The 23369-nt window shown below is 40.5% G+C and overlaps 1 protein-coding gene across 5 annotated transcripts in view; it reads right to left on the bottom strand.

Annotated features, from left to right (window-relative positions):
- The window catches only part of VRK1 (VRK serine/threonine kinase 1), a 50225-nt gene extending 27361 nt beyond the window's left edge, over positions 1 to 22864 (bottom strand). The window contains exons 1-3 of one of the 5 annotated variants that reach the window (XM_035328193.1): positions 14568 to 14572; positions 13192 to 13195; positions 1193 to 1354 (exon numbers count right to left, since the gene is read on the bottom strand). In XM_035328193.1, the coding sequence (XP_035184084.1) occupies positions 1193 to 1354; position 13192 (163 nt within the window). In that variant the 5' untranslated portion in view covers positions 13193 to 13195; positions 14568 to 14572. Of the gene's footprint in view, positions 1 to 1192; positions 1355 to 4985; positions 4995 to 5858; positions 5991 to 6147; positions 6218 to 13191; positions 13196 to 14567; positions 14573 to 22842 lie in introns of those variants that run through there. The other 4 variants (XM_035328195.1, XM_035328192.1, XM_035328194.1 and 1 more) reach the window with 4 other exon arrangements.
- Positions 22865 to 23369: the final 505 nt, after the last annotated feature.

Raw genomic sequence — 23369 nt, 5'->3', positions numbered from 1 at the left:
CTACTTTTTTTGCCACGTCACATATCCAAAAATTACTTTCTCTTGGTACCAAGCTGTTGATGGTTATCACAAAAGGAGTCATGGGTATAAAGGACATCAAGTTAGGTACGGACCAAGCACAGGAGTCAGGTGCATAGCTTTGTTCAAATCATGAGTAAGCAAACAGAGGACAGGTTTGGGCTTGAACAATGCAAGCATTGCTAACACAAGAACTACTCAACTTCAGAGAGCTGGAACTCCAGTCTCTGTGAATTTTTAGCTCAATGTGCTAGGTTGAGTAAGTAGAGGGTTGGCAAGAAGCCACCCATTGGTCCTGTTTCCTTCTTAATCCACTAACACTACATTCTGTTCTTTTAGAAACCAAGATAGATTATGATTTTTTTTTTTAGATCAGTGTGAATTAAGTGCAACCTCATCACAAAGAGGAAGGATGTAAGCACACAACAACAACAACAAAAAGTTTGTTAACGCAATCACCTTAAATTTCATCCCTTAAAAATAGTTTGGAAAATGGCTAATAACAAAAAAAGTTTTTTGATTCCCTGAGGTATCCTCAAGACCTCTGTTCATCCGTACAAAAAACAGATACTAAATAGGGAACAGTATTCACCAAGACAAGTTCTCTCTGAATTCAATAAAACAGCATCGCAAGACAAGGTTTGTGGCGATGCCTTAAACTGTAAGGTCTAAGATTGTAATCAGTTCCAAACATGGGTTACATGATGAAGTAACTGACTTCTGTCAGAAGTTCACAATGTTATGAAGTCAAAATCAGCACAGAGTCAAAAATAGCCAACACATTGGCTGATCAGTTGTCTCCATACAATGTGCTTAGGCAGTTCCAGTTCAGAATTTGTGAAATAAGGACACTCACGTAAAAATCCTTTCTTTCAGCCAGACCAAAAATCTCATTTAAACAAATATTAGACCATCCTTCTACTGCTGAAAAGGATAAAGACCTTGAATAAGAAGGAATGAGCCACCACTTTACTACTGGAACACCTCACACAACCCAGTGATTACAACAACCATGTGTCCACTCTTGCCAACTTTTTACAAGAACATGAACCAAGCTCTGATTCTAGAGAAAAAAATCAGTTGAAGATACTCTGTGTCAATTTGTCATTGTTTTGAACAATGATAAACATCTCACTCTCCATTTTAATGTATTATCAAAGATAACCAGACTTACCAAGGTACAGGCGTCCAAAGCCTCCTTGCCCTATAGGAACACCCAATTTCCATTCTTTTTTCGATGTATCTGTTAGAACCTCCCCTAGAGCAAACACTTCAGCAAGCTTCCTTTTTGCAGGGGCTCTTTTTCCAGATGTCTTCTTAATATACGGCATTTTCACTAGAGGGAGTAGGGAGGGAGAAAAGGAAAAGAAAAATAGAAAAAAAAAAAACACACATGGGTTACATGCTGATGGGAATTATTGTCTTGCTACCTCACATGCCAGTGTTTTACCCTTGTTTTTCCTTCTTACAAATTTCCACGTAAGGCTAGATTGTTTAATTTGGTACTACAAAGATAGTTTAAAAGAAATACAGCAAGTAATTTTATTGGCATGAATTCTAAACAAAAAATAACTAATTTCTCCAGGCATCAGAAAAATCAAACAGCAAAAATCTTCACAAGAGAAATCTATGAGGAGACTTTGTATAATAAATGCTAGAAAAATCTCAGATCAATCAAACCTAGAAAAATCTAGATCTATCATACCCAATCACAACTCTAAACTCAGAAAAAATAAACTAATGAAACACGGCTCATCAGTTTTCCTGGGGTTTAATTTGCTTAGTGAATAAATGCCAGATAGTCCAAGTCTTCAGTAATAATACAGAAAGGTATTAATGGTTATACCAAAAAGGAAAAACCACCACCACCAGTAATCTCAACATTTCTCAGGGATTCCTCTTAGCTGTAAAAAAAATACCAGAAAAATAGAAAAATATATTTTTTTTCCCTGTATAACTGCAAGCAACTGACGTGAGCATCTGCTTATTGTCACAGGACAGCACTTAGTACATCACCAAAAAAACAGCACGTGACTACATATTTGCAGATCACAGATGTAAAGTACAGTTGCTGCCACCTCCCAGCCTCGGGTCCCAGGTAAGCAGGATTTCTAGAACAGCCTTCATTGTGAGCAAATAGACGTTTGGTTTTTTTTGAGCAGAGCCATATTTTGCTTCAGTAAAAGAACTTATTGAAGATGTGCTGGCCATAAGGCAAGGTGTGCACTAGCTCTACTGACAGGAAAGACCTTCATGAGGTGCTTTTACAAAGACGTGATCTTTCCCACCACCTTATGAAGATGAAAAGCATACAAACACAGTTATTTTATAACAGATAAAGTTCTGACTGTTGGGATTAGTATTTTATTTTGCTTATGCAAGCAGGAAGGAATATTAATACACAATTCAGGAAGCTTCCAGACAGCAAAATCTCTCTTTTCCTCTTTAGTCTAGCTATTCAGTACAATAACCCTAAGTGCAGTTACTTAACATTTTTTTTTAGTTCTTAGTGTCCTCCGAAGGACCTACATGGCACATGCCTCCTCAGTATCACAAAACTGCACATTTTAATTCTGCATCACTTTCACATATTTCCAATTACTCCTGTAAAGTAACCTTCCCCCTGTAGTCCAGATGTAACTCTGACATTCTACACTCAAAATTTAAGGCTAACTTACACTTTTTTTTTCATCTTCAAAGCGATACCCACTGTACTGTCTTAGAGGAAGATTCTTCCTCTAGAATTTTTGCAGAAGAAAAACGACACGTCCAAGCACCAGATGCAATCTCAGGTAGGACCATACCAATGGGAATGTGATGGTGTCAAAGCACCCGGATGGACAGACACAGGTAGGAAGAAGGAATGGCAACATGTTGATACTGCTTAGAAGAGCGGGCAAACAAGATCACAGCAGACTTTGAAGCAGCTTCTCAGAACACCCAGCTCAGGAACAGGAAAGACATTAACACAGAGGGCTGACCGAAGCCTTTAGAAAGTGGTAATGGGAAAATAAAAAAGTTTGGAACTCAAAGACTGACTCACTCAAGGGAAAACAGAGTACAAATATCAGCAGCGTTGCCTAATGGACTCAGATGTGGGACAAGACTGCCTTCACTGTCATTTTCTAATGAGTACAGAACTATATGAAGTGAGTAAACAGGTCTCACTCTAAGAACAATTGGAGAGACGTGAAGAGGACTGGAGAGACTGCAGCTTGACCTTGGAGTCATTCCAGCCAGACTTGGATGTACCTGAACCACTATCTGGTAAAAGCACAACTTGTAACCTCTTTTTCAATAACGCTAGCAAGCCAGTGAAACAAAATGATTGATACATTTCACATCTTTGACATTCACAGCAAGTCTGTTGATAGCAGATTCTCTTGAAAGGGAATTAAGTTCACTTAAAATAGGTCCACAAGAGTATAAAAGGAGATGCTTCTTCCCTTTTTTCTTTGCTGTTATCATTCAATGTGGTCAATAATTAAATGCCTGAAGGTATTTAGTTAAAAAAAATTAACAATGTCTTCCCTTCATCCATAAAAGCAAAATTTCGAAATGGACATAAGTTTGAACATCCCCAGCTGGGAACCCTGCCCTTCCAACTACACTAGATACACATACATGGTTTCCTGGCTGCCTATATTCACGTCCATCTGTTAAGATGGCAGCGTGCCTACTTACAAGTTGGTCAAACTATCAGTAGGCCATAGGTGCCAAACACTGATCGCTTTCAATGGGCAGCGTGCACAATGCTAAGCACAGAGTCCATTGCAAAAAAGCTGTTATCCCTGGAAATATTTAAGCAATGGCCACACATGCTTTCACTTGTATGTGCATAAATCCAAAGATCGTCTACTGATTGAAAGCAGAAATACCTGGAGACTGCAAGAACTTTTGATGTGAAAGTACAAAATTGAAAAATAACAACAGAAATAATGAAAAAAAAAATGAGATAATGACATTTTAGTGCAAATTGCATAATTCTGTGCATTCCTCACAAAGCAGCAAACAGGAGAGGTTTGTCAGGAAATGTACAAACCAGCAAACGCGATGCAGAACTGACTACTGTACTTTCAACAGCTGGAATACAGTCATCTACTTTTCCCTAAAATCACCTTTAAAATTTCATGAAGAGAAATCACCTTTACCTTTCCCGCGTCTCAAATACCTTTCCCCATCAGTAAATGGAAATACTTTCTATCTCACAGGTATTGTGAAGCTCAATTCATTAGTGCCTGCAGCCATGCTGAAGTCCTTGGAAAGAGTGCCACCGGTGTCAAGTACTATACTATCATTCAAGTAGCAAATAGATCTGACCCTACTTAGCTAAGGTATCTGACAAGAACAATTTTCAAGGTGCATGATTGTAAACAGCAGCATTCTACGTGGTTACAGTATGTGCAAAACAAAGATCTTGCTTCTGACAAGTATGAATAACAGAAGCCTATTTGTCTAAACTCTATCTGAAAGCCTCTTAGTACCACAAAGGTTATTTCTCCTTCTTCCCCCTAATAAAACATCTTGGAAGAAACTGAATAAACTGTACTTGAGATATGCAGACAATTTTGCATCAATAGTTCCATTAACAGTGTTATCTTTACAAAGATGTCTGCAACGGTTGCTACTCTAGCTACACTTGAACTCTTAGAATAAATATGAATAGCCACTTCTCAATTGGTGGTGGCATCCATTCTTGATAAAACTTTGTAATTAATATAAATCAAATTTATTTTGAAGGACGCATTTCTGCTGTGTGGCAAGTCTGACCAGTTTCTTCCTGATCCTCTCCTTTTATTCTCTGGAAATTGTCGTTTTCATGGTTGTTTATCTCAGTAGGACCTATTCTCATTCTCAGCACTGAGAAGGCACGTTGGTGACCTGTGCTCCTTTTCATGAACACATAGGCCTGGCAAGACCTGAAGCCTATGCATCATTAATACTGCTCATCAGTGACAGCAACACACCTTTTCTGCCTGAAAAAAAAGGAAATGAAGACCAGCAGAAACAAAAGGAATGTTTTCGCTCAGTGTGCGGGAGGGAAAGGACGTGACAACTGAAGACTTCCAAGTGCTGCAGGACTGTTTCACAGGAAAGAGCACATAAAAGCATACCTGAAGCAGCAGCGACTTGCAGTGCCAAGGGGTACATGGACCAGTCACAACTTGTGTCCAGTATATGCAAGAAAATCTTTGCTCGCTATCACCTTCTTACATTTTTGAGTACTGCTATAATCTCAGTTTCCCGAGACTGACAGCTAACAAATAATGCTACCTATGGAAGATGAGGCCTTACAGTTCTTTCCGTAAGAAACAGATTATTCTTTTAAGACAAAATGAATGTGTGCATTGTTAGAGCACAATTTATTAGAAGTTCCTCATCACAATTGCATCATACTAGTCAAATTGAACTTTGTGTGTTGTTTTGTGGGGCTTTTGGTTTTGTTTTTAAAAACACACCAACACAACTTCCTTTTTTTCCTTAACTTCAGGACACAGTTTGCTCAGAGAAAGGAAGCAGTCATTTACAAGGGGAACTGCTGTGTTGCTAACTCATTTTCAAGGGTCCTCAACAGATACATTTTCTTCTTTGGAACAGTGAAGGACAGGTTCTCCTTAAAATACTACACCTTCAGATAACTCTTGCAATAAAGAACACAGAACACTTTATAAGGTGCCTCTGTCATTCCAAATCACCTCCAATCCAATAGCAAGTATTCACGCACGTGAAAGTGACCCAACTCGGAGGCTGCATGGCAGCTTGGCATACCGTATAAAATTACCAGCTCTGAAATTCATCAGGAACCCCACCTAGCCGGGGGATAACCCCTGGGAATTTACCCAACAGTTCATTCCTGCAGAGAAGGCGGCAGCGGCCTTCTGACAACAGCAGCAACTCGGGTTTACTCGGGAGCAGCCCCAGACAGGGGACCAGGAGGCCTGCAGGCCGCACCGTGCCCTCCGCGCCGCGCCTCAGCCCCTGCTCGCCGCTGCGGGAAGGGCCGTGGCCAGGCCCCGCCGCCCGAGGAGGCTCCCGCGAGGACGAAACGGCGTCCCCTAGTAAAAAAGAAAAGAAAACAAAAGGAAAAAAGACCCCGAGCCCCGCCCGGGCCGAGGCTGCCGCCAGTACCTCCTCCGCGCCCCGGCCCGGCCGCTGCTGCCGCCGCCGCCCCGTCTGAAATTCCCGCACTGCCCGCCGGCGGCCCGCCCCGCCGCGGCGCCCACCTCCCACCATCGGCTGCGCCCATTGGCCGCCGCGCTCCCGCCTCGCTCGGCCCGCCTGGGTCTCTGGGGCATGCTGGGAAATGTAGTCCGGGAGGTCGGCCCCAGAGTTTGGGTGGCGGGGGGGGCGTGTTTCAAAGTGGGCGGTTTTGAAACGAAGCGCGTCAGGGAGGGATTGGGCAGGCTGGTGGAGGTGTGCTGGGCCGGGAGACGTGGTGGGACACAGGCCGTCCGGTGTGGGGGACCAGGTGGCGCAGCAGTTCTCCCTCAGGCCTCGGTGGTTGGCGCCGGGGCCATGAGGGACCCACGCCAGCCATCCCCATGCCCTGCCCTCACCCAGACGCCTCACAAACCCTCAGAAACACGCCAGCCCCTTTTGTCCCTGCCCTTGTCTACTTCTCTCAGGTCTGAGTCAAACCATGAAGCATTAAACCCAAAAAGTCTTGCTAAAACACTGAGGTTAGAGGTCACAAAATGTCTGAGAAGAAACAAAGGGTTTCAGAGGGCAGTGGGGCCCTGGCACAGGCTGCCCAGAGAAGCTGTGGCTGCCCCATCCCTGGAGGTGCTCAAGGCCAGGCTGGATGGGGCTTTGGGCAGCCTGGTCTGGTGGGAGGTGTCCCTGCCCATGGCAGGGGGTTGGAACTGGCTATCTTTGAGGTCCCTTCCAACCCAAACCATTCCACGATTCTATGATTCTATCTAACGGTGGCACCACCAAGTCCCAAGAAGCAGATTCTGACTCAGCCGCCTCACCTCACATCCACCTCAGAGCATAGAGCTACACTTCCAGTCACATCCAGCTTTTACCCTGCGGCATGACTGTACTGACGCCAGGCAAAAATGCAAACAATTTCAAACAACTTTTTTTTTTTTTCTTTCATTTTTTTTCCCTCTCATTCACATTACATATTATTTTCCTTAGTGGGACAATATGTACAAATTAAATGAAAGGTGTGTTTTCTTTCCTTTAATGTGCTTCTATTAATCCTTAAAAGGAAGGCCACCGTTCCCTAAGAATAGCAGTATGGCACCGCAGAGTTGTCTTTGTTCACCCGTTAATACGCATTCCAAGAGGAATTAAAGACGATCTGCCCGGTAACCTCACAGCTCTGGTGTATTTTAGGAGAGCAGTAAAAAACTCTGTTGTACAGAATGCTATTAAAAGGTAGCCACAAATAATTTTTTGACACATTTGAAATCTTTCCAGTTCTCCTTACAAGTTGGACTAATTTTTGTATTTGCTTAGATAGGACCTTACATTTTTGTTTATGAATTCCTTCAGAACCCAGAGAGAATCAACTATAATTTTGAATATTTAATCGATTTGATGAGAAAACAGATTTGTTTGGTAAAGATATTACATTTCCATCTAAAAAATTCCACGAGATAGGGCTGACACTTAAGCTCTTCTCACCAAAGGAAGGTACAGTATCATTTCAAAATAGAATCAAGTCCTTAAAGAACTTAATAAAGAATCACTTCAGCAAATACCTATTTCACCCTTAAAACAAATGAAGAAACAAATACAGAGATGCTGACTAGAGTTTGTTTAGCCTGATGTCACAAAGGGAATTTGTATTCAATGCCTGAGTAAGAAAAGGATTTCCGGACTCCTAATTCTGTATTACAAATTACAAGGTCATTATTAATTGTACTATTCAAAACATATTAAATTCAAAATTAAGATGCAGAGGGAGGAAAGGTCTTTTAAAATCTTGCATTTTTTTGAAAATATCTTCTGTATTCATTCCTCATGTTAAGTAGCTAAATAAGCAAATAGAGGAATGGAAGATAGGGAAGAAGAGGTACAAACTCTACAGAATACCTGTTAATTTCATGAAAAAGAGATGGAGTATTAGAGGCATTAATGAAAAGTGTGGAAGAAATGCTACAGAGTCAGATCACTTGGAAATTTCACTTTTTCCTGAACTTTCCTGATGCTAACAGGCGTGATTTGAAGCTGTTAAAGGGAATCATTTTAAATAATTTGAAGCTTCTAAGGCAAGAGCTTGTTTGAAGTGCATTAAATTAATCCAAATTAAAGGACTTTTCATGAGTTTCTAAAGGGTTTGTATGTTTTCTTTGGTCAAGGTCCAAAACTCGTATGCATGGGCAATTTTTTTCTACTTAAAAATAAACGCCCAGACTGTCTTGGAAGTGTCTTCACCCATCTTAGTTAAAAGTTATATTTATAGGTATGCACACGTTTTATCTGGGGAACGCTGGCTATCCTACACTGTAGATACATTCATGTGCAGACAAACAACAGTACAGGCAGTCTAACTCTAGCGATACAAAGAACTTCTGTTTATCATCAAACATTTCATATATCCCATTACATGTGAAAGAATTATTATCTATCCTGTTGCAGTGCAATGCTTTTTCCTATAATGGAATTTTACTCTGCAAATTTATTTTGGTATTAAAAGGTTCCACTTTATAATGTCTATGGTTCAATCAGTGATCTAAAAGGCACTTAAATGCTTTGAACAAGATACATAAAACGCTTTTACTGCAAAAGCTTTGCTGTATCTACCAATTTTACCATTGATCTCCTTCCATGTAAGGCAGTTCTGGAAGCTGCCCATGCTGTATAAAATCACATGGTGGCTTTTGATCTCCAGCTGGTGATTAAAGCACATTATGGAGGTTTGAAATTTTCTTGTGGTCATTAGCATACCTCCAAACACTTTTCTGCTAAATAGTAGTGGTGTTCTCACTGCATGGTATCTAAATAAGAAATCAGAAATCTATAAACTTATTATTTATAATCCTTTGTAGCTCAGAGGCTAGAGATCTCTTGAATGAGGTGAGCTTACCCTTAGCAATAGACTTACTGATCAAATAGTGATTTCTTATGGTGACTAGTTACTAGCAAAATGCAAGGAAGAATGAGGTTATATATTTTTAAACCCTCTTTTGATGCAAACAGGCAGAGCTCCATGCTTTGCAAGACCTTGTATAATTACTCCCTATCTGCAGTTCTATATTTCCCGCTGCTTAAAGACGTCACCATTGCTCCCAGGATCACAAGGCTATTGCAGGTTTTCCACAGAGGATTTTTGAACAAGTGCAGCATTAACTCTGCTGCTTGAAAATAGGAAAAAAAAGATTTAAAAAAAAAAAAAAAAAGAAAAAAAAGAAAAAAGAAAAGAAAAAAAAGCATCTTTTCCTCACTTTTTGAAAATGTATTTGTGTGGTGGGAAAAATAAAGAATCACTTACCATATATTTGTTACTTTCTCTAGCAATCTCCTTGGGGTTTCCTTTCACAGAAAATAAATGAGGATGTCAGCTTTATATATTTATATTTCACTTTATTATATTACATTGCATTTTATTTATGTATTTTTACCATCTGTATCGTGCAAGCAAGCAAAATTTATTGCATGATATCCAGATACAGAGAAAAATGTTTCATTTGTTCAAAGAGTTTACGGTCAGTAAATATCACATAAATTCCAAAGCTTTCTGTTAGTCTAACCTGTCCCCTCACTCCCAAAAAAATGGAATGAATACAGGTAACGTGGTTTCTGACAAGTAAACACCTTTTAAAAGGGAATAAAAGCTGGAAGGAAGAAAGAGCATTGGTCTGGAATGGATATTGCAGTTGTAAGGGAGACGTGTACACGGACAGTAAAACTGGTGGAAGAGACGGGCAGGCGAATAGCAAGGTTAGAAATTACTGGCAGAGCAGTGTGGACACAAGGCTGCAGTTCTCTTGCGTTCCTCCCATGGTGCTCTGGCACAGCACCTGGAGTTACTGGAATCCAGGAAAGAACAGATTCCCATCTCTGCTTTTATCCAGCAGCTTGATGAACACTTGGAGGAAGAGCAGAACTACAGAGAGAGAGCACTAAAGATTTAACATTTAGGCAACATTTTTTTTTGTACATCCAAGCAACACCCGAAATACCTGAGATCTTTTGTAAGATTGGACACAGCAGTTTTTATCCAAAAAGCTTATTGTTCAGAGAGAAAAAAAAAAAAAAAAAAGTTTTTCATACAAAACATTAATTCATATTCATACAAGCCAGTATTTGGTGGATTAATTGTCTCATACAAACTTTCTTGGAGAAAGTAGAAGGGGCAGAAGTCATTGAATGTTTCATCAGAAGATATCATACCACAAAAATTATAAATAAAATATTGTATTGTATAATCTACACTTTTCTGTCTTCTGAAAAGCTTTATTACCCAAAACTAGCTGTCTGGAGAAAAACAAAAACACTTATTGCTGCTCTTCTGTACACAGGCATAGCATGGAATCCTTCCTGTCAGGCTGCTCTGCAGTGTAATTTTGGTGTTCATGACCACACTAATCTACATAAAATTTACATGGCATGTAACAAAATATATGATTTGCATAAGAACTGGTTTCCTCAGTCCCAAATGGCACTGAGTAACTCTAAAAAAATCTTACCACTAGGTGTCTCATTGGTTTGAATATACTCCAACCTAGGAGCAAGAAACGCTCAACAAAATTTAACAAAAATACAGTTAATTACCACTGACATTCCCTCCTTCGTTACACCAGCACACCCTGAATTTAATCACATGCATTATTGTAATCAAGCTGTCAATCAGATTTTGAAATATTTCATTTTTTGACATAATTACAGCAGAATCCCTACAGCCCGTCTAGAACATGGATATGGCAAGATTGATATTGTGTTACAAAATGTGATCTGACAAAAAAAAAATTGATGCTTCTGTGCAAAAATTAAAGAAACACTGAGCTGCTAATGCATTTACCCTGAAAATATTTCTCATCAGGTAGAACATCAAGAGTTAATACAACTGCCTGCCCATTCACTGAATAATGTACACATTCTTGTCATGCTTTAAACGCTGAAATGTTGTCCGTGTCATTTTTATTTTTGTTTAAAAATCTATAGCTTTAATTTACTTCCTTGGCACCAACTGTATGGGGGCCTTTTTCTTGTAGGCTTAAGGTAAGCAAAAAATTTAGAGAAGCAACCAGCAGAGAAATGAGATGCCAAGGGCTCGCATTGAAACTCCTGTTAGTCAGTCCTGTCTATGGAAATGCACAAAACTGAGGTATTTGATTAAAGTTTGCAAACAGTTCGCATTCCTGATGAGACATCCATAGTACATGGTGACGTCCTTTCCAAAAATGCTACGTTCCTGCTTTTGGGTGTATGGCAGGGAGCATGTTTTTTATGTTAGCACGTCAGAACATATGAGATGCCTCTAGAGGTGCTCCCTTTAGGTGGGCACCCATCTGTCAGCAGTCACAAGGGTTCCCCCAACCACAAATAACACAGGCTTTAGGCTGGCTTGGGTGAGCCTTGGCCAGATACAGTCTCTCTCGCTTTTGGGGCACTAGTTTGTCTTTTAACCAAAGAAGGTAATTTTTACCATCTGATGACTATTTCATGGCCTCTGTGAATGAGTTTGTAGACCCCGGCCTGATTTTATGTAGACAGCTGTCCCCCTTCACAAAAACAACTGTCACAATTGGCAGTGGTTGTGACACGTGCTGCCAGCAGCAAGGGCTCAGGATGAATGGACTGGAGGCAGGAGAGTGTTCTCCTCGCTGTGAGGAGGGAGGTGAGGATAGGGGATGCTTGCAATACCACCAACAGTGCTGTACTTCAGTGCAGTATTGATAATTTAGGCATCTTTCACATGACTGGTGCTCTTTGCTTTAAAAGCCACTTGTTTGTATATTTCTAGACAGGTGTTCCACTGGAATAACTTAGCTAAATGTGTTTAGATAACTTAAGACAACCTCTCAGCCAATAGCAAATCAATAGTTAATTTCTTTCTTTCCAGTGCTGGGTGAGGATTTGTTATTGGAGAGATGTGTGAGGTTTTTAAAAAGCTGCAGAAGTACAAACACAACTTCACACATAATCCCAGCACTTTTCCACCTCAACCTCAAGAGATGAACCATAGATGCATTCCTTCTCTCCATGCTCACTCTGTCCTCAGAGTCCCAGTAGCTTACTTTCCATAAATTGGTACTGGTCCTGTTATTCAGAGAAGTACTGTTTCACTTGGGTATTATCACAGCTCTTAAGATCTCTATTCATAAGATCTGCTTTTTTTCTAGCTGAGTTTTCATATTTTCACCCAGACATCTGTTGAAAGGATTGAATTAACTAATGTACTAGTAGCAACTAAGAAAACATGTTTAATGAGCTTTGTCCTCTGCCACAATGAACTTACCAGGGCAGTGAGACAGGGGCATATAGACATAGGTTCCCTGTCTTATGCCTTGAGAATAGATTAAATTTCCTCCTCTTCTTTTCATCCCATCACCTCCTTCTTTCCCTTCACTCACCTGAACCCACCTAAAAACCAGCTAATTTTGCTAGTAAAGACCTGACTTTGAAGATATTTCAATGGTACTAAGCCTACCTCAATGATATAAATAAAGAAGCGAGTTCAGCAGTTTTTACGACACCATATACTGACAATATTCTAAACTGTCCACTAAACATTTTTCATTCTCCATGGAATATCAACACACTGACTGCAATATTTCTGTCTGTGTTCTTTTACTTGCTAATAATCAAATTGCAGCCATCAACCTTTTCATTTAGAACTACTTGCTCCAAAAAGTAAGTACAGCCATTTGAAACAATTTTGTAGCTATCTCAGACAGAATGCAAGTTTTACATTGTTGAATTGTAAGACTGCCACCTCGTAAACATATTATAATGTATATTGGTCTATTTTGGTGAACAGCTGAATAATAATGTACTTTAAAAACAGTTTGAAATGCATCTTCTAAGATATAAAGCAGGGAGGATGACTAATATGAGTATATGGCATTTCACAGCAAACCTAATGAAAGCTTGTGAAAACTGCAGTCAGTATCTCATCACCACACTGGCTACCTTGGCTGCAATACAGTCAATACTACATTGACTGCTAGAAAGGCTATAAGTATAAAGCGGTCCATCTCTCTTGATGAAAGTAACTGAGCTGGGCCAAAACTGATGGGTAAGAGAGTAAATCTTCCAGTTTCATGAATTTTGCATAACTCATTCTTGAATATTTCTTGGAATTGTGTCCTGTGTCCTTCACCAATGTAAACTTTGCTTTTGCTTCACTTTTGAAGAGTCTTTTGAGAATGATCATTAAAGTAATAGCATATTTTTAATACATAATTTATCTGCAGAGCCCCAAAATAGAGCTTGCTTTGCCTGTGTTTGTGGTTCAGAAAATTCAAGAGGGAACAACTACTTTTTAAAAGATTAGATTACCTCATCAGGTGTTTTATGCTTTTTTTCAAGTTATTTCTTTAAAACAGAAAATATTTCCTAAGCATTTGCTGTTCTAGTATTTCTATTGTTTGCACGTGAAACAGCCTTCAGAGCAGAGGGCCAGGTCTGCCTGGTTCAAGCACAGAGCTGCCAGCCCCATTTGCTCGACGCTGCATGCGGAGCGAGCTGAATTAGCCCAAGCACAGACACCACGTCTCTCTCCCTCTCATGCAGACTGCTATTCAAGCATTCATTCTGGGATGAAAATCTCCCTCCTTGTAGTCATTGGCCACGGAGTGCCCGTTCACCATAGGTGCTACATTGCCTCTAAATCTTAATCTGGACCCCACCATTCCTTTGGTATGGTACTCAGCACAGGGGACCTGCACACACACCCCCAAGCTTCCCCCAAAACAGAAACACATACTCCAGAAATCAAAAATCTAATCTGAAGGTATATCCTGTATAATCAGCTAGAGCTATGCCTTCCTCCACATCAGTACTGGTATCTTTGTGCTGTAATGTGGACTAAGCACTAGCTCAAAGCGCGGTTATTGAGGGACCACTTTATGTGTCATATAAAAGAGAGGCTACATTTGGTAATGCTCAGCATGAGATGCAAGAAAGATGTTCCTTACAAAAAGAATAAGAAGAGGAATTCAGATTCATGGAAGTTTGCCCTTTCTGTAGGCACTTGGTCAAATAAGATATATAACCTTTTCCTGCAAATGTTTGTCACATCTGTAGATTACCAGAGCCTCTACCGGATAGATCAAATCAATTACATCGCACATTCCCCCAGTGGAAAGACAAGTGTAGGATAAAGGATGCAAGTTATTATAAGGCATTTGAAAAGTTATTTGCAAAACACCATTTTTAGGCAAGGTTGTTTTGTTTTAACTTAACAATGTAGCATCATAAAAATCAATTTGTCTGTCTTTAATGTGGTCATTTTTACCAAGGTAATGTGGACACGGAGAATATGAACCATTAAAGGTGTGATCTAATAATATTTCATATCTTTTTGATTGATTGTGAATTGTGAATAAACACACTGGTCAGAACAGTGTGAACATTAAACTACCATACACCAAGAGAGGAAATAACACACACACGCACATACAAAATCAAAAGCCACCGTGAAAAATATACACAGGGAAACATTCACAAAACCACAGAAGATGTTCCAAGAAAGAACCAGAAGGGACATTTGCCTAGCAATGAAGGAAGCCTGGGGATTTAACAGACGAGTGGCAGCGATGACAGCAGGTAGGAGTGGGCAGCTGAAGGGTCTGGTCTGGTGGCAGGGACGGAAGAATTGCACCTGGTGTTTCTGGGCACTCAAGTTGTTGGGAAGCAGGTAAAGCAGAAAGAGGGCAGAGAATCCAGACAGAAGAGGGCAAGGAGAACTGAGCTGGAAATACTGGAGAGCAGCCCAAGCCAACCGAAAAGCCTTTGCAAATGAGCACTGGTTAGAAAAGAAAAGGACAAGCAGGGGGAGGAGGAGGAGAAAAAAAAAAAATGAGACATAGCAGTCTGAAAGGTCTTCCACTGCTCTAGCAAGTAAGGATTTTCCAGCTGAGGAAGGAGGGAAACTGAAGCAGACAAGGCAGCAGGTAGAAGATACTTGCCAGCTTCAAGTTCCCAGCCAAGTTTGCTTAGCATGGCCACACATGCTATGCTTGGCACCTGCTACGTTGACCATTTGCAATGGTTCAGAATTGTATTTGTTCCCTTTTCACTGCGTGAAATGATCCGGGGACACTTACACCCGAGATGTAGTTTAGAAGGTTATACGGTGAGGCTGCAATATCTTGAAAAAAACGTGCACTGTACAAGGAAAATTAGGTCTGTACTGAAGACTAGCTTTCTGCCTGCTACCGTGCAGTTCTGCCAATGCACTTCAAGCTCGACTTACAATACCCTGCGTAAAATTTCAGTGCCACCTCTCATCAGAGCAGTGACTCAGTCACGCCAAACTGTACCACCTCTGTGGCAGGATGCAGCCCCTTGTGTCGGTGTAACATTTATGACTCAGAATCCAACACGGCAATCAACACAAAACACAGCAACTCCAAAAGCAGACTTATAATGCAGATTTGATGTATCACCATTCAATGAGATAGAGCAGGTAGAAAAGAAATTTCAGGCTGGTACACATAATTATATTGCATCTTAAGTAACAGGTCCCATTTTTAACAAGCAGCATTATGATTTTCAAGGTCCACGGGGGAGGACAAGAGAGAGCAAGCTTGGTTTCCTTTTTACTGTCATCATTACTATCCAAAACACAATGGACTGGGCAGCATGGGGGCATAGAGAGTTTTCCTTTAGGCTAGATTTAAACTCTTGGCACTGTCAAGACTCGTAAGAAACCATCTGAGAGTTGCCAACTCATATAAGCGACTGGGGTTAGTTTGGTTGGCCCAATACAATTCTTAATGAAAAAGAAAAAAACCAGGAGTACAGGTAGCAGCACTCTCAGTTTTGGCATCATCACTGCAGGCTAAATAGCAGCAAAGGCTTATCTAAGCAAGGAACTATCCTGAAGCATCTACCTGTTTGCTGGTGTCATTTCACCCAGAGGCACGTGCTCCAGCAAGTGGCCACAGCAACAAGTAGCTGCTTCTCATCAAGTCAGTGAGCGGGGAAATTTTGAGTTGGCAATGACCAAGTTAGTGTTCCCCTGTTATTCTTGATTTCTCAGTATCAAGAAGCAAACTGTGTTATCCAAAGCCATTTCTGCTCTTTACAGTAAAGAATTTATTTCCTACTTTTACAGGAGTCTTTAAAAGCAGTGTGACAGAATTGCAGTCAAGAGAAAATTTCACAGTTCTCAAAAATATGACCATCACAGCCACTCTGATCTTCATATCCATACCTGAATATGTTCAAATCCTCCTCAAGGAACAGTTTCCTCACAACCTGACTTTAACTTATCCTGCTAGCAGAGATTTCTTTTAGGACACATTGAGCCATCCAGTGGCACAGGCTGAAACAAACTACTACATGTGCTTGCAAATGCATTTCTCCAATCACTTTACTTATATGAAATTTCTATTAGTGACTACCAAAAAAAAAAAAAATAAATAAATAAAAAAAAAAAATAAAATATTTATTTAGTGAATATTGCAAATAGAGCTGAAGACAATAAACATTCCTAATCATGTAAGGTCATACAGAAGGGGTTTCCTGACATTGATTTAATAGTTGGGAAAAAAAAAAAAAAAAAGGAAATCACAATAATGATAGCAGACAACATCCTGTTCTATTTTGTTAGTTTTGAAGATAAGGGAATTTATTTAGGTTTCATTAATGTTCTGAACTTCTCTGAGTTAGTTTGTCACTCTTCTTAATGCCTCAGAGGTTCACCTCTGGTAGAATTAAATGCTGCTTTCTTCTCTAACATTAGAGATATCAAAGGAGTTATTGTGGTCACCCATTCATTCTTCTCCAAAGCAGCCCCTATTTGCCTTGCTTTTTCTTCATCATGGTAACACTAAGTATAATTTAAAACAAAATAGCAGGCAAGTTGAAATAGCACTAATATAATATGATCAAGGGATAGTCCAAGAAGTCACTGCTGGTGTCTGCGTGTAATCTAATTCCAATCAAGTGAATCTCTACAGCAATTTTTCTTTCCACAAACCAGCTGTGCAGGCTGGTATCTTTACTCCACCCAGATCTGCATTAAGTTTAACAGGGTCCAGCCCAGAGGTAAGTCAGAGTCCTACCTACAGACTGAAAAGAGATTCAGAGGTATCAGAAGTTTTTTCAATGCACATCTACCTATTAATCTGTAAGTGTTCCTGATGTGACATCTTTTTTACCATAACAGATATGTGGCAATTTTCCAATGGAAAATTTCAAAGACCCCAAGTTTCAAATTCGGTGTTTAGTCTGAGCATCTACCCTTACATCACCTCTTTACACATGCATGCTTTTCTACCTACAGTGGTTAATATCAGATGTCACACTTTGACCCTCTGAAAATTCTTGTCGTAACAGTTTGAATGAAGTTAATTTATCCCAGATCACCTCACTTTTGTCCTTGTGGCTGCAAAACAATACTTTAGTATTTTAAATAGCAAGAGATAAGTATCTGTATGCAGAAGCAGAGATCCAAACACTGATGGCTTAAATGCCATTAAGGGCAAAATTTATTGCCATGGAGGGCAGTAATTAAGTATAGTGTGAGTGGGTTTTATGTTTTAAAAGATTGTGAGCACATTAAATGCTGAATAATGGTGCTATAGCAATAGTGGGTAGAGCTTGGCTTAGCATGGGCAAAGAAGAAAGATCATTAGCAAATAAAATAGGGAGCACCTCAGGGGACACGCCTACAGACAGTCTGTCACCCACTGGTTTTAACATTTCATTTCAAAATTTAATTAGATATCAATTTCTGAATGCCTAAATAAAATCAGCCCCTTTGCATAGCATCCACATGCATCAGCTCTCACTGATAAATTTGAGGCTGTAGCAACGCTCCTCTTCTTAACTTTTTGAGAGGAAAGAATAACAAAAGAATAGCCAGAAAGGATATTCCTAGTCCAGCAAACCAACAAACCATCTAACAAAAGTAAACAATGTTAATACCACTATTTAACTCATGACTGATGCACTGGAAGCAATAGCAGCGCTGTGCAAAAGTATGTATGAGGCAACAATATTTTGCATTAACCTAGCAAAGGACAGGGCTGAAAGTGTCTGATACCCGTGGCTAATAAGGAAATGCTTCATTGATCATAAAAACAATGAAAGTCATCTATCATTCTAGTAAAATTCTGCTAAAAGAAAATAAAGCTGTGGTAACAGCTTGTCCACCCTTAATGACAAGTGTTGCTTGTCTACCATTTATATAAGGGAGTGTCAAAGCACAACTGGCTTTACCCAAAACACATATGGGCTTATTTTTTTCTGAAGAGATGTTATTCAAGGGGGGTAAAACCCTATCTTCTCAAGACCTCTTTTTTTTCAAGAAATTTGAGGTCATCTTAGTTTTAGTATAGGGGAGAGGAGCCGTTCTCTAGTAAAGCACAGTGATCACTAATTTTAGTGAAAACATTTGCCTTAAAAAGCTAATTTAGTATAACATGAGGGTCTACTTTGGCCAAATTTCCTAACTTATCTAGGAAACCACTATAGGGACTACATACACCACTATAGCTCCTCAATACAAAAATCATTAAGAACCATTGTAGACTCCAGGAGGCACCAATATTGATTTGGTGTTGAATGCTGAGACATCATTGCAGAATCTGGATATAACTAATTTAGGGTGTCATAAAGAACTAAAAGTGTGTAAGAAAAACCACTAGTTCTGTTCTGGGTACTAGCTAATCTCTAATCAATGTTCCCTGTCTGAAGTAAAGGCAGCAAGCTAATTCAATGTGCAGATGATGAGGCAGGTGTACCCCACGTTACAGCATACACACCTGATGCCTGGTTTTTCTTAGAAAGGCAACCAGAGTTTGAAGGAGACCAGTGGCCTAGAGCACGTCAGGATTTCAAGAGCTTTTACAACTGAATTTTCATCTTCCAAAAATCAAACATATGTACAGCTTTTTGAAATAATTGCCAGCTACTCATAAATATGACTGTTGTGCAAATAAGGGAGCTACCTTCACCAGTGGTGTCATAGCATTTTCACTGGGGTTTTGTTGGCCCAGCAGTTTTTATACTTTGCAAGTAATTCAACACATCTGTAGTAGGCTCAGCTACATTCTGCAACAGGTGGGCAGGATGTCCCTGTAAACCATGTGTCCATTCATCTATCTTAGAAACATATCCTCTTATTTCAGTAATGCTCAGAAATCACGCCTTTTGTTGACTGGTAAAATTATCCCCATTTTATAGATAGGGAATGAAATGAGACCTGGGGTCCCGCTTCAGACTGGGGCTGAAGTTTGCAGTGTCTGTTCCTTTTGTGATGATTCCTCACTCAGTGAACAATTTCCCTTCATTCATTGCAGTATCTCTGCCTACTGAGGCTGGTGTCCATAGCTGATGTTGCCAGAAGGCATCAGCCCTCTTTATTGTCCTTGTGCAATTGCACAGCACCTTGTCCTGGTGGGAGAATCTGTTCGGGTCTTCAGTATCTAATTTTTATCCTAAAGAACTGCATGCAGCAAGGATGCAGGGAAATTGCTCAAACAACTTGCTAACTCAAAAGTCTTGGTTGTGGTATTGATATACATGGTAGTTAGCAATGCCTGTATACTTTGTTTAAGATCTCTTTGTGCTGGCTTAACATGGAGAGAGATGGTTTACAAAGAAAGTAAATAGCGTGGTTTGCTGTCTCCATGACAGGTTAGTTTAATCAGGCTACTCAGCATACAAGGCATTCAGAAATACCTAAATGTAAATGGACTCCCCAGTCTCACCCAGTTTCAGAGCTGCACTTAGCATTTCCATGTAACCCAACTATCACCGCAGTGCTGTCGTGAACCACACTGAGACAGCAGACAGTGCGCTGGGTCCATGTCAATCTAAAGTGAAACATCAGGGGCTGTCACATTCCTCCAGCACAGGGAAAGGCAGTCAGTGTTCGCTTATACCAGTGCCAGCAGAGGGGCACAGCCAGGGATGGGCATCTCCTCTTTGGGGCTGCAGAACCGGAGGTCTGGGCTGTGGCCGACCTCCTTCCGCCAGGACTCACAGAGCTGCCTTGGGGCTGCTGGCACAAATAACCCCGAAGGCTACGACTGTGCACAGAAGTTACCCTCCCATGCCTCTACGCAGGACAGTTTCTACAGGCTGAGCTAAGGACCATGTCCTTTTTTTCTTTTTTACATTATCACCAATATTCCCTACCTGCTTCAAAAGCAACAGGGGCTGGGCAAAAGGAGAATATTTCCAGGAATGCTTATTGGCAAGTACGTGGGCACAGGCAGAATTACAAAGTTTGTGCATGGGGCCATACAAGAGTACACTAAAATAACACCATGAAAACACTGCATCTCCTCAAACTAGGAATGTCTAATGCAATCCTCTTCCTGAACAGATCTACAGTGTTGTGTTTCCATCTCCCATATACAGTGCTGACATGCTAAGGCAAGGAACTTAGCTGTTTTATTTGCTAGAAACCTTGCAAACAGAGAAATGATTAAATGGTAAGCAGTAGGCAATAAGCTCAGCCCCACAACCCTGTTAATTACTTAATACGGTGTTATATTTGACAGATTCTCACTGCTGTGCTAAGGGGTTATCTTTCCTTGGGTGTTTAGCCCAGTAGCAAATACAAACCATTTCAGCTTCACAGCGCCTACGGTGCAAGATGGCATCAAAGCCCAGGCAGAGGCTGCTTCCAAACTAAGTTGTTGGCTGTGTTGTGAACCAGAGGAAAGCTTCTAAAAAGGATTTCCAGTGACCTAAAGGGGATTCACACTTCCAGATGGACAGTGGGAAGCAATAGCTCACTTAAGTTCTGCAACAGTGGTTGCTGTTGCAGCACTGAACTGATTTCCGAGTTGTGAGACAATTCATGGGTGCAACGACCACCAGAAGCAGCACCAGGGCCCTGTTTCAAGGCCTCTGTTTTATTTAAGACCATGCACCCTTTTAACACACAGCAAAACATGTCTCTTGGCCCCATACTATTACATGTCCTTGGCGTAATAAATAGAACACCTCTCTTTTGGCACAAGCACAACAAAGCCTTGTTGTTCTCAAAGCAGCATACAAACACCATGGTGGTGGAAAATGTCCACAGAGTGACTCCTGGGCTTTGGGCCCAGTGGCCAGCTCTGCACCCAGGGGTGGCTGGAGAGGTGGCACAGGGCAGGCACAGAGCCGCTGTGCTGCCTGTGCCGGAGCAGGACCAGCTGCCGTCGCTGGCTCCACCTCATGCTCCTGTCAGGACCCGCTCCTGCAGCAAGGCTGAGGATTGGAGCAAAATGAAATTAAAGCTCTCCAAGCACTCGGGAATGCAAGGCAAACTTTGAACTGGAAGCTGGCTTTCAAGCCAAGCCCTTGCCTGGGGGTGTTTTCCACGTGGGCACACATCGGCAGAGTCACACTCACCTGGGGGTCACGCAGCGGTAACACCGGCGCTCCATCTGCTTACCAGGGAAGCCAACATAGTGTTAAAAAGCACGCAGGATGCACAGACCATATTGGACTTTAGACAGGAAATTATCTTTTCAAATTTTGGTTGAGCGATAAGAAGCTTTTAAAACTAAAGAAATGAATGATGTATGCAAAGCTGTACTTGAAATGATTCTGGTGTTGCAAATTGCCATGCTCTTACTGTGGAGCTGATGAAAATAAATGAAGCTCTGCGTTGCTGGGCTTTTTCCTCCCCCTTCTAATAAATGAAATGAAAAAGCCCCATTATTGTGCCACCTGCTTCAAATTCCTAATTGTGGTAACTGAATTCTGAAATTGTTTGTTAGCTGTGTAATATCACAGGCATTAAAAATACTGAGAGGCTATTAAGTTCTTTAAAACACAGCACCGGATAAAAAGGTGCAGCTATCTTCAGATTTTATTTCCATGAAATAACTTTTCCAGCAGAGAAATGCGTTAAAATCCTACAAGTGCATACTGAAAAAATCCCTGTTAATTTAACAGTTTGAGAAGCTGCAAAGTAAAGACCCAGGAGAGATGCACAGGCATATTTAAATATTTTTAAAAGAGAGTACTGTGCCATTCTGTTCCATTTTTCTGGCACAGAAATATAAAAAATTCAAAAGACAATAGAAATGACATGAAATTCAAATGCAGGATTTCTGATGAACAGGTAGGTGTGTGCACATACACATCTCTGGAGTGCCTGTAAGCACGGAATCTTCCTGCATGCCTGAACCATTGCTGCATGTGTGTAAAATGCATCTCATTTAATTCCTAAATTTTGGTTTCTCTTTTTAATAATGTTCCACCTTCGATACCTACATAGATTTATTATTTTATTATTATTATTATTTTAAAAAAAGAGAGAGATAACACAGTAATTATCAAGACAAGCTAAAAAGAGTTCTTGAATGGATTCATCATTACAAGTAATTTTTCTGGCTATCCAACTCCCATTGTTTTGTTCATTTTAATGAGAAAGGACTGGAATCAGTTAAGCAAGCAGATCTGCAAAAAGTTATCCCACATATGTCCTAGAAAGTCTTATATTTCACAATTACACATATAGATGCGTAAATGTGTATATGGATAAATTACTAGACATGATGCAACCTTTTCCTTAGGTTAACTTCTCATGTGTGAAATCACAGCACAAAAATGAGTAAAGGGTTAAAGCAACAATCTCCAAATTCAAGTCAGATGTGACAATATTCAGCACACCGAACTGCTGAAATCTACGTGGAATTAGACATCCCTTTGCCCGTCGAACCAAGTTAACCATTTTGTTATTACCTTGCTCAAGCAGCACTTTCGGGTTTAGGGGCCAGGAAGAAAGGGGCATTTCTCACCCTGCTTAGTACTGGGCAGCGCTCCCAAACACTCACACAATTGCTGCCTTCCCCACTTCCCAGCTCCGGAGGCAGAAGTCACCAGGCAGCCCCAGAACAAATTCCAGGAACAAAAATTCTTTCTCAGCTTTATCCTGGCACACAAAGGTGTCCTGGTGGTGGCAAAATCTGGCTTCCTCGAGCAGGAGAGTATATCCAAATACAAGTGCAAACAATGTAATCTGAATATTTTCAAAGGAAGCAGCAGAACACCCGAAAGGGAACAGCCAAAGAGCTTTGTTGATAAAAGAAGAAGTTTAGCAGAAAGTTAACTCTGGACTGATTAAAACAAAAGGAGAACAACTGCAAGTAGAATTTAGCAGATGCTATTTAAATAACTTTTTAAAAGGTTGCAAACAGGCAGCAAATACAGGTCTTAAGGTCAAATACAGGTCTTAAGGGATTAAGAGGAACCGAAAAGTTACACATTTG

Source organism: Oxyura jamaicensis, chromosome 5 (genome assembly GCF_011077185.1).
Source record: "Oxyura jamaicensis isolate SHBP4307 breed ruddy duck chromosome 5, BPBGC_Ojam_1.0, whole genome shotgun sequence".
NCBI lineage: Eukaryota > Metazoa > Chordata > Aves > Anseriformes > Anatidae > Oxyura > Oxyura jamaicensis.
Note: the sequence above shows the minus strand (reverse complement) of the source record. Positions and strands in the feature narration are given on the sequence as shown.